We start from the raw sequence: 19,290 nt of genomic DNA on the forward strand, positions 1-19,290 counted from the left end.
CCTGACAAAGCTTCAAAGGCAGAAAATGTACCTTACCTTACAAGAGTGTGAAATTTTAAGAGACGAACACAAAATTTTTTCACCGTTTGCCCTTGTTTTAGAATTGAACACGAAAAACGAAAGGGGCAATCAAAATGCGATATTTTTTGGTAGAAACGAAAACACGATTAAAAATTACTTATATTTTCTTCTGCCCTTTTCAATTGAATTCATTTTCAACTCAGTCAGCTGATTGGTATCGCTTCTTGTATTTCAGTCAGAGTTTCAGCTGTGCGTTTGTGCGAAACTAAAAGTGCAAAACGGTGCCATATATTCTTTTGTAAAAAACTGTCGAATATTTCGCATTGCACAGTTTTGCCTTAAGGAGTGAACTCTAGTAATGTACTTCAATGAAGATAATCGACCCGAGTGCAATCCATCCAGATATTTTGATTTCTGTACATTTATTCATTGTGAGTATTCATTTTATCATAATAAAACAAACTGGATTTAAGTCAGCTAATAAATTAACAAAACTTTTATTGATTCTGAGGTGGCACAAGGTTCGCCAAGTCAGCTAGTGAACGGAGTAAAAGTTGTTATGCATGTTTTAAAGTAGTTAGAGTGTATAATTGGTATATGTTGCTATTACGTTTATGATGCATATACGAACAAAAGCACACTTCTTATACATATGTATACATATGCATACATACTATCGTCACCTAAAATGTAAAAAGACGTAACAAACATCGTCGCTGAAATGCAAAGTCGTAACTAATAAAAGATTCAAAATTCACTTTTTGATTGATATGACGGATGTCATCGAATTACAACTCTCCACATCGTTTCATGAGAAAAAAAATTATTAGTCACGACTTTTTCCATTTCAGTGACGATGTTTATGTTCGTTACGTCATGTTGCATTTCAGGTGACGATGTGTACATACGTGTGTACTTATGTAAGTATGGGCTTTTCATTTAGAACAAAGCAAGTGAATAACATAGATTACACATGGAATGCATGATGCTGCACTTATTTGATTTGCAATTTAAAATATCTTATATAGATTTTGTTTATTTAATTTATTTTTTTCAGACATTAAAAAAACGTGGATGAGTTCATATTTGTCATATAAATATGTATATGTACATGAATACATACATAGTTAAATAACCCAGAACGGTTTAACACTTTGGTAAAGAAATCGAGACTTACTACCGCGTTTGAAGCATTAAAATCGAATGCCTGATTTTTTTCTTACATAGACACGTAGATATGTATGTAATACTTTGTGATGTATATGCACAAGTACATACATACATACGGACATACATTGGGGTGTGCACATGAATTCTATGGCTGTTGAGAATTAATTTAAATCTAGTCTACGATGTGCATACATGTGTTTTATGAGTACATTTTTATTTTTTTATTTTTCTGTAATACGGAAAGGATCTTCAGAACATTGTTACATACCTGACGCTAATACATACTTACCTGTTTATTTTTGTAGCTCGTAAAGAGTAGAACTCATTAAGATACATATAGCACATACATACAAATATTCGTTTTATCAGTTATAAATGTATTGGCAGTAGCTTAGCGAATTATTTGCTCTGTAGTTATCGTGTAGTAGTTAGTACTTTGTATTCGCTGAATGCTTGCAGCCACTGCCCATTATCCTTAGCATCTCTATATGATAATATAAATGTATGTTTGTAGTTACCTTAGATTCGTAGAATTGCATTAGTCGCTTCAATACCCTTGAATAGCAATCAAATCAATTATTTACTTATACAAGCATATACATATGTACATACAAATGTATTTATAAATTTTGATTCTTATAATTTTTATATTTCTTTCCATTCTTTCGTAAAACATATTTATATTTGGAATGAAACGAAATACATATGTATAATTGCGATAATTTGTATAATTTCGCTTAAAAGACGAAACCCCTGAAAGACGGAATATTCCTGGTTGGATGTGGAGCATAGCGAATTCGTTCTTTTAACAATATTTATTCAAAACATTAAGTGCGATCTTTTATGCACATTTAGATATGATAACAGAAGAGTTGATCTAAATTTATAATTCGAATAACATAACAGTAATAGGGCCTATAAAAACCGAAAGTAAGTTAATTGTGTGTACTTATGCGGAAAGGTAGCAGTTTAATTGTACATATGTACATATGTGCCGTGCAGCAAAAAATTATGCCGGTTAAGCCATAACTATTGCAAGTGGTCAGAGCATCCAGCTCGTCAGTTAGCCAGTGTCACCATGTCATCCAGCTTTAACAGTCATCAACACATAGTGCTTATTGTTTTCGTCCAAGCGCAGCAGTGGCAACAGCTCAATCCGCAGTGCTTCGTGTAAAGCTTCTGTTCTGAAGGGGGAAAACACCGATTGGCTTTGTGATGGCACCGTATCCGTGCAGTAACCAGGCTAACCTGTGCAACATAAGTACTCGTATTCCCAATAAACATCACAGCATCACACTAATGATAGAAAACGTACGTGAGAGTTTTTATTTGTAGGTTTTAAGCATATACATATGTATGTTGAATATGCATCTGTGTACTTTTGGCAAAACAGCATGAATTCACTTAGCATATTCGTTGCTTGAGTGCAGTTTTTCAGTGCACGGTTAAATCTCCCCGTGGTTTAAACTTAGGTCAAACGCTCGAGATAGCTGATTTCAACCAATAGTCAATGAAATTTCAGCCCGCTGTTAAATATAAACGCAGTTTACGTGATCTAAGTTTAAACTTACACTGAAAAACTGGCCCTAAGAGAAGTTTTGCCAAAAGCCACAACTATAATTTTATGTATGTATTTATATTAGTATGTCTCTGGTAAAAGGGTTGAAGTCATTTGTTCATCTTAATCACGTATTTCTTACCAACTAATTAAACAACCATAATACGAAATACGGCAAATTAAAGTTAAAGAAATTCTCCATAAACCGCACATACATCACTTTCCGATAGAACTTATAGTTTCTGAGAAATTACTTAATCATTCCACTTTTTTTATGAAAAATTGATCTTTAACACACTCAGAAAAAACATTCTTTGATGCTAGGAAAAAAGTAAATATATTATTCTAAGGATGCTTTCCAGACAACCGGTCAGGTACAAGCATGATTTTTAATTTCGACCAAACTCAAATACATTGTTTGTTGGTCCAAATAATGAGACACGTATTTTTTCTTTTGGCTCGGAAAAATTTTTTGGCCGAATTAAACGCGATTTTGTTTTTCAGGCAAAAATCGATTATTCGAATTGACAGTGAGAATGTTTTCATCACTTTCCACCATACAGTTTCGATTATAAAAATCGGAAAAAAGTGATTTTGTATTTCGAAACTGTATGGTGGAAAATGTGTTCTAATATCTATTTGATACACAAAAAATGATCACGGCTGTACTTTTTGCTGATATATTACTTACATATGTTCCATTTAGTTAAACAATATAAGAATATTGTAGTATGTACCACAAAAACGTATATTTTCTATAAAAAATCATAACTCAGAAAAAAAAATCTTCGCTATTAGAGATTTGGGTTGATTGTAGTTCAAAGTGTCTCTTTCCCGGTAAAAAAGTTTGAGAAAAAAAAATACACTTTTTGAGAAATTAAATTTAAAAAAAAATATGCACTTTTTGTTTATTGTTAAATAAAAAATTTTAAATAATGAAAATCAATAATTATATCATTCTATCTTGAAGTGACAAGAATTACTGACATTTGAGTAAAAACATTGTTGGAATCTATTAAATTTTGACAAAGTTATGGGCATTTTAAAAAAACCTTCTCACTGTCAATTCGAATAATCGATTTTTGCCTGAAAAACAGAATCGCGTTTAATTCGGCCGAAAAATTTTTCCGAGCCAAAAGAAAAAATACGTCTCATTATTTGGACCAACAAACAATATATTTGAGTTTGGTCGAAATTAAAAATCTCGTACCTGACCGGTTGTCTGGAAATGGAAAGCATCTAAGGAAATATTACCTTGAAATGGCTCCAATAACATGGCTGCCTTAATATGAGTAAACGATTTGACTCAGCTTAAGGAAAACACAATTCCTTAGATTTTAGGGAAAAAAATTGACTTGCCATTTCATCCCCCGTGAAAGGAATAAGTATGTAATTTTGCTCGAGAAATGCAAGGGTCGAGTCCCAGAGCAGGAATTTATTTTTATTTTTTTTTTTTGTAATTTTTTAAATTGTATTAAAAAAAAAAAAGATCTTATTTATTTTCGGCCGCAGCGGCCGACTTACATACCCTACTCTAACTACCTCCAACCGGACTCGAACCTTCGATTTGTCTTAACAGCACTGACAAAATTCAAAATTATTTAAGGAAATTATAATTATATTGAAGAAATTATTACTTATATTGAGTAAATTTACTACCTCAAATTAATAACGCCCTATTTTTAGCATTAACCTAAATTAAGGAAAAACTTCTCAAATTGAGTAAATTTTTCGTAATATTAAGAAGAACTCTAAAATAAGGATACAGTTTTCTTGCTTTTTCTGAGTGCAGGTGAAAACTTTAAAAAATAACAGTTTCTGTGTAACTGGCTAACCAGAATGGTGCGGCTGTGGTATGTAGCAAGAGCTGTCAAAAGTTAAAATATCCTAAATTCTCTACAATATGCAGCTGTGATTGTCGTGTGGTATGCTGATGTAGCTGCTGTAGCTAGCGAAATAGCTTGTGGCTGTGGTACTACATTCTGGTTTTTGTTATTTGTGTTAAAGCCTGGTCTCTTAAAAAAAAATGGATAAATAAAAAAACACGACCGTTCGATATAATGCACTTTATTCGAGTGAACAAAAGAATCCAAGTGGAATGATACCTAAGTAAAGTAGGATAAGAGAATCTGGTTTGCCCGTTGCAATACAGGGTGATGTATAAATAACATACTCCGGCTCAAACCAAATCTTGATAACATTACATTGTTAACGATTACATTTCATGAAAATTTCAAATTTAATATTTTGCAAAAATTTCTGTGTTTCTCTTTTGTGAGAGATTTAGTCAATATGTCAGCGCCATTTTTCGCAGTGGGAATATACTGCATATCTATCTCCTTGTTGTTCTACTTTTCTCTCACATAGTAGTACTTAATACTACTATGTTTTGATGAATTTCACGCAAATGAGTGGAATAAATGAACTTAATTTAACACGTATTTATTAGTTTTTATACATTTGTGAGGTTTTAAGTGTACACTTTCGCGAAATTCTGTGTTTAATAGCAACATTCCGATGGTGAAAATCCGCACAACAATCTTGTGTAGTTAATATAAATAAGATGGAGGAAAACTGGTGCTGCCACTCTATTAATACAATTTGTATTTCAACTTTAAAAACACCCAAATAATGCACAAGAAATATACTTTTGTGAAAAGGGGATTTCTGTTCCTTTTCTTCGCACGCAGAAAGGAGAATTCTACGTAGTGAGGCTTATAATCGCTAAGCGCGGCCGAAGGCCGCCTACGCAGAAAGGTGTTCTCTGCAAAAGGTGTTCTGCCCCTTTTCTTTGGCAACACAGAAAGGAGAATTCTACGTTGTGAGGGTCCGAAGGCCGCCTACGCAAAAAGGAGTTGGATGCACAAAAACTTTTTAATAGAGTGGCAGCAGCAATTTAGTTCCATTTTATTTTTAATAGAGTGGCAACACTAGTTTTCCTCCATGTTATTTTTATTAAGGGCCTGTGCCAATTAAATTTTGACAGTTGAAAAACCAAACAAACGCTCGTGCGAAAGCTTTATTTTTGTGTGTTGCTGAAATTCTTAAAATTTATATTTATTTTATAATTTGCAAGTAACGTACGCTTTTTTTATGCTGTTTCAGCTTTCGTTTTCATGTTCACTCCTTATTACCGCCAAGCAATATTATGTGTATACATGGTTATAAGCTGTCAAAATTTTACCTAGCCCCATGAGCTAGGTAAAATTCTGACGTTCTTATTCACCACGAGAAATGTCAGATTTTTACTTTGATCCGTCAAAATTTTCTCTTTTCTATCATTTGGCACAGGCCCCAACTACGCAATATTGTTGTGCGGATTTTCACCATCAGAATATTGCTATTATATACAGAATTTCGCGAAAGTGTACACTTAAAACATCACAAATGTTTAAAAACTAATGAATATGTGTTCAGTGGAGTTAATTTACTCCATTTATTTGCGTCAAATTCATCAAAACATAGTGCGAAAAGTGCAAGTGTTTTTTGCGAATAAGTCTTTAATGAATTAAAAATGTGAATTTCCGGTCACGGATTATTGTTGATTGCATTAAAACGCGTCGATTGGTACCCCTCTTGAATTTTTTTTTCATAAATTTGGCCTACTTTCGCTAAAGTGCACTTTTACCCACAACTTTCCCTGTGCTTTATAGATTGTACAAAGATTACCGATTAAATAGAACCCCTTAAGTGGTGTGCGAAACAAACTGGCGAAGGTTTTCATTATATTTTATAAGGGATATTTTTATTTTTCATATTCTGCGTTTAAAAATTTGGCAACTCTGAAATTATTAACTCTGAAAAATTCAGAGTCGATTTAAAGGACAGTTTAAGAAATAAAGGACAAAAGGCGTCCTTTATTTTGAAAAAAATTATAAAGGACAGGGGGCTAAAATAAAGGACTGCCCTTTAAAATAAAGGACGGATGGTCACCGTACGTATAACTGACCGTCAGTTGGTGATGAATACCTTTCAACTTTAAAAAATTTCTAAAGTCTTTACTCAAATATTCTCGACCGTTATAGCTGCGAAACATTTTCACTCTAAGACCCGTTTGATTTTCTGAACGTACGACAAAGTCTTTAAACACGCTCAGCGCTTCCGATTTATTTTTCAAAAAATATATCCATATATATATCGTCTATGAAGGTTATAAAGTACCTCGAACAACTCTGAGATGAGACGCGCATCGGACCGCAAATATCCGAATGTACAAGATCTAAGCAACTTTTTGTAAAAATGTCACTATTAATTTTAACCGACGAAACTTCTATTTTACACTCTGCACACGTAATGCAGGATAAGGCTTTCGGTAAATTCACTTTCATACCGCGCACCATGTCTTTGTTGCTAAGGCTTGCTAAATCTCTATAGTTCAAATGGCCGAATCTGTGGTGCCATAATTGGCTTTTGTCCGTTTCAATCATCGAAAATGTGCGCTCCTGTATCTGTTCCATATGCACTGTAAATATTCCTGCAACTAAACTCGCTTTAGAATAACATTCACCACCATCGTCTGTCACGCGAGCCATGCTTTTACCGAAATTTACATAGTAGCCATTACTAATAATTTTGCTAACAGACAAACTATTAGAACAAGTCTGGCACAAAGAGTACTCCGCGGAGAGTAATGTGGTAATTAACGCCGTTCATATGAACCATATCAGCGGAATTTCATTCACTTTAAATGAATTGTAATAGCAGGTTTATGAGTTATACAGAAAGTAATTGGGAAAAATAAAGAGACATACATAGTTAGAAAAACGTGTGGGAAACACGAGAAGTTGTGTATTTTGAAAACATTGCAAAAATTTCCAATCATTGCTTGTTTTTTCAAATGTTTTGAGTTTATAGATTCTGAAAAGTATTTTGAGTGTTTGTATTCTTTGATAATGCAAATAGTAAAATTTGCGATTGGCAAACGTTTGGGAGGTAGTCGTTAACAAAGAGGCAGTAAATAGATCAATGGTTACTGACATCAAAACGAAAAAGAGAAATAGATTATGCGAAAAAGCATTAAATATGTGTAGTCAAATCTAATTTACTTAACAAACAGCCTAATTGTGCGACTTAGGGCGAGTTTTTCTGTGCACGGCTGTGGTTTCAACATGGTTTAAACACCCGAGCTGGCTGGTTTAAACTAAGATTAACTAATGAAATGTCAGCCATCTGATTAATTTAAACGCGAAAACGAATGAAAAGGCTGTTTGTGTAAAATATGTAGGTATATAATGGCGGGTAAATTGTATGGGAGATTTTTTCGACTATGCGCGTATTGCACATACATACATATGTGTAATTCTAAGCAACTTTGCCGAAGAAACCATGGCCCTAAAATCAATTTGGAATTTGCCAAATTGTGAAAATAGGTTTCTTTGCACTTTAATGAAGTATCGTAAAGAATTGCATAAATTTTGTACAAAAACATGCTATAGCGATTTTTGGGTATGAGGAATCCATTTCTGCCCTTCTCTTTTTCTTAAAACTTCCACCAAAGGCCACAACAGTAAAAATTTCCACATTTTCTCTGAGCCCATTTTCGCAATATGGCAAACCCTTAATTGATTTTAGACCGATGGTTTCTTCGGCAAAGATGCGTCGAATTATAAGTAGAACCCTCTTATTCTATACGCGCATAGTCAAAGAAAAATTGACCCGCCTTAATGTATATAAATCCTATGTGTATTGCATATCTATGTACCTTTGGGGTGCTGTTTTGGTGACTATTGTTTTTTTCACTCCTACCTCGAAATTTTATGGAAAACACATTAAAAAAAAACTCCCTGAAAATTTTAACCCTTAATATTAACATTAAGTACACGTCCAAGGCGTGCAAAGTTTTCCGATATAAAATACACGTAAATTTTGATTTTTATTTCAACACTACAGCTCAGAAGCATTTTAAGGTATAATCTTGGTCAATGATGGGTTTTCTTCAGAATTGAATGCTCTACAAAAGTGTCCATTGCGGCGTTATCCTTACTCCCACCTTAACTCCTTATTGTTAAAATTAAGGTTTCAAATTTTCAGGGAGATTTTTTTTAGGTGTTTTCCACAAAGTTTCGAGGTAGTCGCAAAAATAAGTACTTGCATTTTTCATTCGAAAGCATTTAATGTATAATAGATACATACATCGCGGTATTTCTGTTATATCTTTAGTATAAAACGGGATTTAGGTTGTATATAGACGGGATTTTATTAACCCGGTTACTGGCAACACTGATTCGTGCTTAGCTTCTCCCCAAACGCGCTCATCACCTGTGCTTTCGGTTTGATGTTGCACTCCGCTCTAATGTGACCACGCCGGCTACATGCATAGCATTGCACATTTCGCCTACGAACCGCATTCTTGTTGCTATTGTTACTGTCACTAGCATTACTCTGCTGCTCACTTCTTTTCAACTTCTTTTTACCCACGTTCACTGAAAACACTCGTTCCGCTCCACTACTGTCTGAACGATTTCCACGACGCTGCGGCTCTTCCAAAATTTTGACCTTCAGTTGACTCAATGTCGGTAAAGTATCGCGGCTTTATATTGCTACTGTAAAGCTTTCCATGTCGTCAGGTAAAGTGCACAACAATAAAATGCATACGAGGTCTTCTGGTACGGCGATGTCTATTTCTTTCAGATTTTCCGCAATGCTGCAAAACTCATTTAATTGAGCTGCCATTTTTTCCCCGCATTTGATTTGAAATCTAAACAAACTTTTTAATACGCTGACTTTCCTTGATGGAGTTTTCGCGCGATAGACCTCATGCAGCTTTTTCCAAGCTTCAGACGCACATGTACAGTGCCTCACATGCAGTAGCTCCGGTGGCTTAATGCACAACGTTATCGTTGCTAAGGCCTTCTGGTCATTTACCTGCCACTTATTTTTCACCTCCAAGGTAGCGTTTTCTGGACAAGAAGTTGTAATTGTTTCCTAATAGTCCATGGTTATGAGCAAACTCTTCATTTGAAGACTCCAACTGTCATAATTTTCCTCGTAACTTTTCAATATTTAGCACGGAAGAGCCAGTCATTTTGATTCAAATTTTTTCTTTAATAATTTTTATTCAAACGACTCGATTTTATTATTTTTACAAACTTATACGACCTTTCGATATAATGCACTTTATTCGAGTGAGCAAAAGAATCCAAGTGGAAGGATACATAAGTAAAGTAGAATAAGAGAATTTGGTTTGCCCGTTACCATACACGGTGATTTATAACTAACAAAAGGAATAAGTGGTTAAAATAAAATGCGCCAGAAATTTTTGTATGAAACTAAGCAGGAAAGAGTGTACATGGCGTATGAGTAACATTCTTTCCTGCTTACTTCATTATTTATCCATCGATCTTTTTCATTAGTAGCTTGACTTTTTTGTAACTAAAGAGGCTTTAACACAAGTGTTAGTTTTTTGATCCTTCTCGTATTAAAGTTTGATTTTCTTTAATTTTTTCATCAAAAAAAAAAATGGAATGATTAATTAATTTCTCAGAAACTGATAGTAAGATCGGAAAGTTATGTATCTGCGATTTATGGGGAATTTCGTTTGCCGTATTTCGTATTACATATTACAATTAATTGATTTTAAGATAAGCGTGATTAAGTGGAACTACTTTTGTTTTAACCTGAATAATGGCAAATTGAAGATATCTCGAAAACTTATCCATAGAAAAAAAATAACTCCATTTTTGGAATCAGCGAGCGATTCTACTCGGGGAATGGATAGAGCCATCCGTAGCACAAAAACAAAACACTAATTTGTGATCCAGTGAACATTGTAACTCAAATGCTTTTAAGTATGAATAAAAATTGTTGGAGATGGTATGAGTTTGACAACTTTATCGCAATCATATCTATGGCAAAGTATATTCATAAATCAATGTCCGTTGTGCGTATGCGTACATCAGAGTGGCGGCGTTTCAGTGATTAAGGACCAGATTTGCAGTGCCAGTTTTAGCTTAGACCCTGTAAACTGCGTTCATTTGATTCGATCAAACCAGCTAGCTCGAGCGTTTAAATTAAGCTTAAACCGCAGGCAGATTTAACAGTGTCTCTTAAAACATTAAAAGTATGTTCTCTTGAATCCGTACGATTTGCAAAATAATGACCCATTTGTACAATTACTGCCATACAATAACACCTGGCGCCTCTTTATCGAATATTATCAAGAAATACATTACCAAAATTAACGGGAAAGTTTCATTTCTAGCTATGTACTTTACTAACCTCCATCAAATCCATATATATCAATTTCAAAGTCATGCATACAAAACGATTTTTCTGCATTTTTTCGTTAACTATCTCCGGAGAAAGATTCACGCATATGTACATCTGAAATGGGCGTGGACCTAAAAAAGCTCATGCTCACACGAGTATATTTTGTGCAGGCTCAGGTTATAGTGTTGAAATGAAACACATGTAATAAGTATTGTCGAATAACAAAGGCTCGTGTAATTAAATTGATTTAAATAAAGTTAATAAGGTACCTTTATTGTGTTCCATTAGTGTATGAATTGCATATTAGCGTCGGCCGAAAATCCGCCTTTTTTTAGAATTTTGAGTGGAAATAGCAAAAATATGCTTCAGTATGCTCCAAAAATAATTTGTGTGAAAGATGGCAATTTTTGGTCAATATCTTAGGCTCGCCCAAGTCCATCAAAGTTCAAGTGCTAAAAAAAAATTATTTTAGCTTACTTCGATTCCCTACAATAAAGGTCCATATACCAAATTATGTAGGATTAATACTTTCAAAAATACCTGCAATTTAAGTAAAAAACGCATTAACTAATATATTTAATGATTTTTGATGGGCGAGCCTAAAATATTGACCAAAAATTGTCATCTTTCACACAGATTGTTTTCAGAGCATAATGAACCATATTTTTGCTAATACCAATCAAAATTGTAAAAAAAGCGGATTTTCGGCCCACGCTATTACATATGTATGTTTATTTAAAAACCAATTTTTTCTAAATTCATGGTCTCAAGGCTTTCTCTCGTTCGTGATCGAACTAGTTTGGAATTAGAGCGGCAAACCTATCGATGGAAACGATTATTATTATATTATTCTTAAAAACGTCGATATATTGTCGATAGCATCGTTACGTTGGTGCCCATTTTTAACCGACTCCAAGACCGATATTCGTTTCACCATGAACCTAAGTCCGATAGAATACAAGGTTACGCTAATTGATGTGAAATTCGGGAGAGTAACGTGGATATGACGTCATCGCAGATTTGCCCGAGGAGAGAGCTGAGAGAGATCTATCAGTATGTGTATGTTTTGCAAGTGTATATGTATATGTATGTTACACAGGCAATACACAAAATCTCTTCTGACGTCATGTGTCTGTCAAAATTTTCAAGAGAGAGTTAGCGGTATCACAATCAGCGCCACCTTTTGTATTCGTTTCACCATGAATCGACTTCACAAAAAGGAGAAGGTTATAAATTGGTCGGAATATTTTTTTTATTTATGTTACCGCATTACTTTGGACCACGTTAACCGATTTCCATAACTCTTTTTTTAAAGGAAAGATGTTACTTCACAGGTGGTGAAGAAATTAACGATAATCTTACATTTTTATATGAGAATTGAATTCGGTTTTGTGTTTTTCTTAAAAATTACTTGTTGATATGAAGATTGTACAAAAAGATATGTTAACGTTTCTTTTTTAATCTATAAAAGCTATTTTTCTGGTCATTCATGCCTATTGCGGTATCCGACGGATGCCACCCGCACGGATCTAATCCGATTTGCACTTTCATAACAAGTGAGTGTGAAGGATTAGATTCATGCTATCAGGGGGCCGAAAGCAATCGAGAGTTGTGCAAAGTGAAACTCATCGATAGTACCGTCAATATTTTTGCAGCTCTTATAGGAAAAGATAAAAGAGGTATTCATATAACATGAGAAACTCCCGAAAACCTGAAAAAATTATTATTTAAAACGTTCTTAGGATAGGGCAGGTTAATATGATTCTGTAAACATTGAAAGGACAGTTTCCAAGAGTGCTTAAAGCCTGATAGGAGCAAAAAAGGTCATGCAAATCAATTTGTTTCATGTTCCAGAAACTACGATAATGCCTCATGTATCCACTTAGGCAGTGGCCCATGAGAGTCCTTATAAGTAGTTACATTTCTTTTTCGAAAGTTTTGCAGTTTCTAGACCGCCTTTAAACATTGACCATTGACAAATGCTGGCTTTTAAACATTCCAGAATTTGAGGTTTATTCGCACAAATAAGATCATTTGAGGAGCCTAAGGCATATTAAACAGGTAGTTTCGGTAGAGCAGCTGATTTGATTCTTTCCAAATTATTTGGTCTCTAAACTATCAAATGTTGTTAATATTTTTGGCAAAAATTCTTAACTGGCAAAATGTATTCGCATGTGAATCTTTCTAAAATTTTTTTCGCCCACATACACGCACGCTCACGAAACCTCGTTTTTTAATCGCGCCCGCTTTTTATTGAACTTTTATTGATTAAAATTTTATTTATATAAATTGCGTTTTATATAAATAATATAACACATATATTGTTAAGAGCGTGTCAGACATGTCAATGCAATATATTTCGAAAATGTGTCAAATTGAAAAATTTCAAAACACAGTTGCATGAGCAGCTACACCTTGCAGGTAAAGTGTGTTTAAAAAAGGTTTTTTTATTTCCGAAAGGCGAATTGTAGGGAAAATTTATGAAAGCGTTTGAAAGTTTGACAGCACTTGCAGCAGAAATGAAATTTGCTGGTGCTGCTCGAACCAGTTCAAATATATTTTCGAAATCGATTTTCGTTCTTTTAATTGCAGCAACATCTTGCAACTTTTATATCTGAAACTGATTTCCGAAAAGCGACAGAAAAGTTTGTCTGGCTGTTCACACTGGAGAATAAAATTCCTCTTTTTAAATTTAACAGAGAATTGCATCGAAAAGTTGAAAATATTGCCACGTCTGACACACGCTTTTCAAATGTTTGCACACATTAATCAATGGCTTTGGGAAATTTACCCGTTACTATCTCTATAGTAATATTTGCTTTACAAAAAAAACTTATATTCTCCCATATCCGTAAAGCCACGCAATTTTTTAAACTTTGCGCCTAATCATAGGCAACCCGACCAAGAATGAGATGATACGATACTCTCCCATTTTTCTTTCGAAAATCTAACTTAATCTGACTTGTCAGCCTAATAAAGTTGGAAAATGCACCGATTTAATGTCAATGGATTTCCAGCACACACATTAAAAAAACCTTGCTTAAAGATAGAACAATAGTTAAGAATAATAAAAAGATATTTTAAATTGGAGTTTTTAACCTTAAATAATAAAGAAGATACTTCAAAAATTGTTGCTCGTTTTGTCAAATAAAATAAACTCTCCAAAATTTGGTCAATAATTACATATTGGCATTTCGCTGCTGTGGCAATATTGCGAGATGTCATGAAAATGCATAATTTCGTAGCGCTCTCACGAGAAAAAGAGTTTCGTATTATATCATCCTTGGCCCGAAAACTTACAGATGCCCAACATTTTATGAATATTACAGGATTCCTAGAAGTAACAGATCCTCAGACAAATAATTTTGCCACTCAAACTTTAGTTCAAAATGAAACAGTAAATCTACGATTTTATTTTGGTGAAAAATACATACACATATGATTGACGGGAAAATGTAACTCACGCACGTTCACGCCACTAAAGATTTCAATTACGCACGATCACGGAGGTTTCGTCATAATCTTTTGAAGCCGCTCATGTTCACGAGCGAAAAAGCGTGACACGATGTATAAAATCACGTGACTGTGTCACTCACAATGCATACATATATACATATGCATACATAGTCCAAATTAGTTGCCTGCCCGATTATCTTAGTATCGTACGAGATATTAACTAAATGCGGATTCGTCGTTCTAGTTCAGAACCGAGCCAGAACAAATCCGAAAATTAATTTGAAAAAGGAGAAAAAGTTGATGAAATGCGGATTTTTGTCCGTTTACCGATTCCATTCTAGGATACTTAGACGATCCGTTTCTCCACTAAAGCGATAGAAATGTATGTACAGACATGTACCAAACCGCTTTCTTCTGCACTTCACAGATGCTTTTTCGTGGTTCGATACAAAAAAAAATAAGGAAGCGACTGACGGCATCTGAACCCGGCTCTGAACCCAATTTAATACTTTTGTAATAGAATTTTGTGTCGAAGCCGGCTTTTGGTAGAACATAGTACGGCTGACTTCCATAACGTCAATTTCTTTGAATACGTACAAAGTATAATGTTCCATAACGCCGAACTACAAAATATTGGCAATGTATGCTCTTCCAAAATGCAACCGAAAACTATCGAAACGCATCGCTAGAGCAATCAGTGCATCAGAAACAATGTCGATGCTTCGTTTGTTATTGGTTACCATTGGTGTTTTAAAAATGGAAAATTCAGAAAAATTTTTCAATGCAATATTGAATATTTAAAATATGCAATATATGTATATGGTTGCAATGTGTCGCAACTCTGCATGTACAAACAGTTTGAATACCGCAGTATAACAGTTTCTAAACATTGTATTGATACGTTTTGAAAGTCAGCCTACTAGACTGACTATGGATACACACGAAAATAAAGTGGGCGCTCATTTTTTAGTATTACTCTATCTAAAGTTGGCTCTAACTGAGGACTATGATTATGCCCCATAATATCTGTAGTAGATTTGCATTTTTTATTTAGGCTTTTGTGCGAATCAAAACTTATAAAATTTTGCATGAACAACTAGTTAAAAAAAACGTCACTACGTCACTCTCTCGAAACTTTAACTGAGCTGTATAAAATAGGAAATCACTTAAATATTTTCGATTTATGCAGAAATTTTACTTTACTTTAAATTTTTTACTGAAACCCGTGGGTTAACTGCCATAAAAGCGGCCAGAATGTGAGTGAAATATCGGGGTAGGTTTGGAGTCAAGAGGAAAAGATTTCAAAATTTTTCAAAACCCGATTTAAATCGACTATATTCTGAGTAAACTCCGAACACTGAGCGCAACCAGCAGAAGCAATCACTACCACATGCAAGCGGGAACTGTTCGTTTAAGTAGAGATTGTTGATGAACTTCAAAAATACATTTTGGGAGATATGCAACCCTGTGTTTGTACCAAACAAAAATCAAATGTTCAGCACAAAGTGTAAACAAACAAAGAATCAACAGTTTTGCCACTTGTTTGACATATTTAAATAAAGTTGATCTGAAACCCAAAAAAACTAAATGTGATTTAAATAACAAGCCGAAATTAAATCTAAGTCCCATTTAAATTTTAATCTTAAATTGGCTCTTAGTTTACCGGATGCCTTTACAAGTCCAGCTGGCGCGCTCTAATCGTAACGTTCTCGCTCTGTATACGTTACACCAGGGTAACTAACTTATGTTTGAGTCCTCCCTGATTTTGCGTGAAAACAGGTTCTGAGATTTGGACGAATTCGGACGGTCTGTGTTATCTACGTTCTTTGATTTAAAAATAAAAGAAAAAGCAGAAAGATATCAAAATTTCAATATAGTTGCCATTTGCAGTTTAGGAAGCCTTTTAAAGTTTCGGCTAAATTCAAGTTAAGAGAATATTTAAATACATTTTTAGCAAGTAAAGAAGTCTAAATTCGGGCTAAGCAAAACATTAAATACCCGGCGCACGTATTAAATAAATTTTTAGCACTTTTCTGAAAACTACCATTGCGTTTTTCCCAAATTTTTCCCCAATTTCGATAATTTGTTAAGTTTTTTCCCCCTATTTTCCCCTATATTATCTTCGATAATGTATTAATGAAATAACTCAACCGTGTTTGATAGAAAAAGATAAAGCAATTACCGAGAAAAACTCACAACTCATAAGTGGGCGATGCCACGCCCATTTTCTAAAAACCCATAATAATCTTATTGCTTTTTAAGTTGCATTCTTTTGCAACCGAGCTAAAAAAGAACACTCGGTAAAATGACGAAACACATGCAAAGCAACAACACAAACTCGGCTATATATCTGAATTCAGCGTGGGGTTGTTATGTGAAGCGTAGGGTTGTTATGTGATAAAACTGCTCTATTGTGAATTGTTGATGGGAAAGTGGTTAGCGAAATTTTTGTTTCCTTATATACATGATTTATGTTTTAAATAAGTATATATATTACACAAATACCTCGCATAATTACTCATTTCCATTGGTTTTTGTATCTAAATCCCATTAAACTAATGACATGTTTCTTGCCAGATACCAACAGGGTTGCTTAAGTAGCTAAAAAGAAATTTTACCTGAGTTGAGCGTTATTTTTTCGCTAGTTTAGAAAAAATTTACCTATTGTTTAATTTCTGAAATTTCCCGTCATATGAAATGTGGGCATAATTTTAGTCCGATTGGAAACGTTTTCGACATTCTGCTCTTTTGTATGAATTACAATAATTATACTAAGTTTGGTAGAAATTGATAAAACGGTTACCGAGACACACATATGTGGTCATAAGTAGGCGATGTCACTCCCATTTTCCAAAAATGTGTAATACTATGTCTCCATTGTGAGATTTAATGAAGATTTACCCCTCTGGCGAGATTTGACGTTAAATCTTTTGAGATTTACCATATAAAATTAAATCTCGAAAGGCAGTAGATTTAAGTTAAATCTTCGTCAAATCTTCAATAATATTGATCAATAAGTACAATTTGTTGGATGTGGCAACCACAAATTCACATGCCATAAGTCAATTGACATTTGTGTTTTCAATATACAGTTGAGGTCATTGAAATCTAGCCTATCATAAAAACATGAATTTTCGTATTTTTAGGGATTTTTATATTTTTGTTAGTTTGGGAGGAAAATTAGTAATACATATTTACATAACTTTGGTTGTAATAAATTAAGAAAATACTATTTTAAAAACTAAAAATTTAGAAGAAATGTTTTATAGTAATCATATCAAAATTTATAAATTTCGGTAATGGTTCTGCTTCGATAACATTGCACCGAACATCCTCTAGAACTCAGTTCATATTCATGATATGCCAAAGGCCCACGATTGGATTTTCGGTTCCCTCCTATGAATAAGAGAGTTCTACAAACATTTTTCTTTCCGCAAATGTTTTTTACCGTTTTGATAATTTTTCTTAAATTCGGGAAAATTATTCGGAATATGGTACCATTCTTTACACTTTCCAAACTATATATTATACATACATATTTACCACGAATAAGAAGCCAATAATATTCAGAATTCATATAATGAAATTCCGCTTGGTACCTTCCTTTTATCTGTCTGTACATCAATGTCCGCAACTGTATTTATAAAATCATACATAAGCAAACGTCAAATATTTAAAAATATGAACGTCAAACATATCTCGTTGTGGTAATGGAGACGGTTGTGATTTACCAACTGGATTTATTAAATCTTAATGGATAAATCTCTCAATGGAGACATAGTATTATAATGATATCTCTTGCTAAGAATTAATTCCACATTTTGAATAAATTAGGTTGTAGTTATGTACTAATTTATCACAGATTTCGTATTTCTGTAAATGACCGTTATATTGTATGCTGGTGGAACACATTAGTGTAACTTGGAGCGAACTCGTGGAACAAACCTTATCAGTCGCGTCAAATAACAATTGAACCCAGGAACTCTTGGAAATCTAACTAATTATAACAAGCACCCCTGCACACTCATCTCAAGCCAGTACATGTAATCTATGTGCTTTGATGAGATTTAACACTAAATCCTTTGAGGATTAGCATACAAAATTAAATCTCGAAAGGCGGTAGATTTAAATGAAATCTTCAATAATATTGATCAATAAATGCAATTCGCTGGGCGTGGCAACCTCAAGTTCACATTCATTACTAAAGTGACATTTGTATGTATTTTCGACATACAGTTGCGAGCAATGAAAGCAAATCAATTAAAAAATCATTAACTTTCTTATTCTTTCAGCGAATTTTTAATATTCTGTAGTTTTAAAAGTAAATAATTAATATTCTCATACCTTTGTGCTTCTTATAAAATTAGAGGTACTAGTTTAAAAAAGTATGCTTCTTATTCAAATCGCCCATTTACTATAAGACTGACTTCTATTACATCTTTCGCGATTTTAAATTTATAAATTCCACGGTTATGTTTCACAACTGCATTTATCTAACAGGTAAATCTCGCAATGGAGACATAGTATATTGTGCTTTCAAATCCTCAGTTTAAATCAAATTTCTTACAATCGTTCAAACAATTTTAACTTAAAATTTGTGACAAATGAAAACCCCGAAAACATTTGGTATTAATAATATTTAACACAGGTTCAGAAATGTTAAAATTAAGGGCAAAAAGACTACGATCAGTGTTTCCATTTGAACATTTTGAAACAGCCCTTTGGGACTCCAAAAATATTGACTTAATTTTTAATATTCAATTTAAAAATTCCTGCTGTTTATGTGGAAATACACATTTTCAACTGAAAGGGTAATTGTAGCAAACACACACTTTTACTAAATTTGTCAAAAGTTTAACATTTTCTGTCAGATTTGG

At 33.7% G+C, this 19,290-nt stretch overlaps 1 protein-coding gene across 7 annotated transcripts in view; it reads left to right on the forward strand.

The window, feature by feature from the left end:
* LOC118744151 (matrix metalloproteinase-14) overlaps positions 1-19,290 on the forward strand; it is a 396,751-nt gene that overhangs the window by 357,311 nt on the left and 20,150 nt on the right. For 2 of the 7 annotated variants that reach the window (XR_004993511.1, XR_004993512.1), the window contains exon 7: positions 1,936-2,502. The exons of 3 other annotated variants lie outside the window; for them this stretch is intronic. Coding sequence is in view for 2 of the 4 variants with exons in the window: in XM_036476933.1 (XP_036332826.1) it covers positions 257-363 (107 nt within the window). In the remaining 2 variants the exon portion in view is untranslated. Of the gene's footprint in view, positions 1-256; positions 437-1,078; positions 1,797-1,935; positions 2,503-19,290 lie in introns of those variants that run through there. 2 more of the 7 variants (XM_036476933.1, XM_036476936.1) reach the window with 2 other exon arrangements.

Source organism: Rhagoletis pomonella, unplaced genomic scaffold (assembly GCF_013731165.1).
Source record: "Rhagoletis pomonella isolate Grant_MI unplaced genomic scaffold, Rhpom_1.0 Rhpom_scaffold_00008, whole genome shotgun sequence".
NCBI lineage: Eukaryota > Metazoa > Arthropoda > Insecta > Diptera > Tephritidae > Rhagoletis > Rhagoletis pomonella.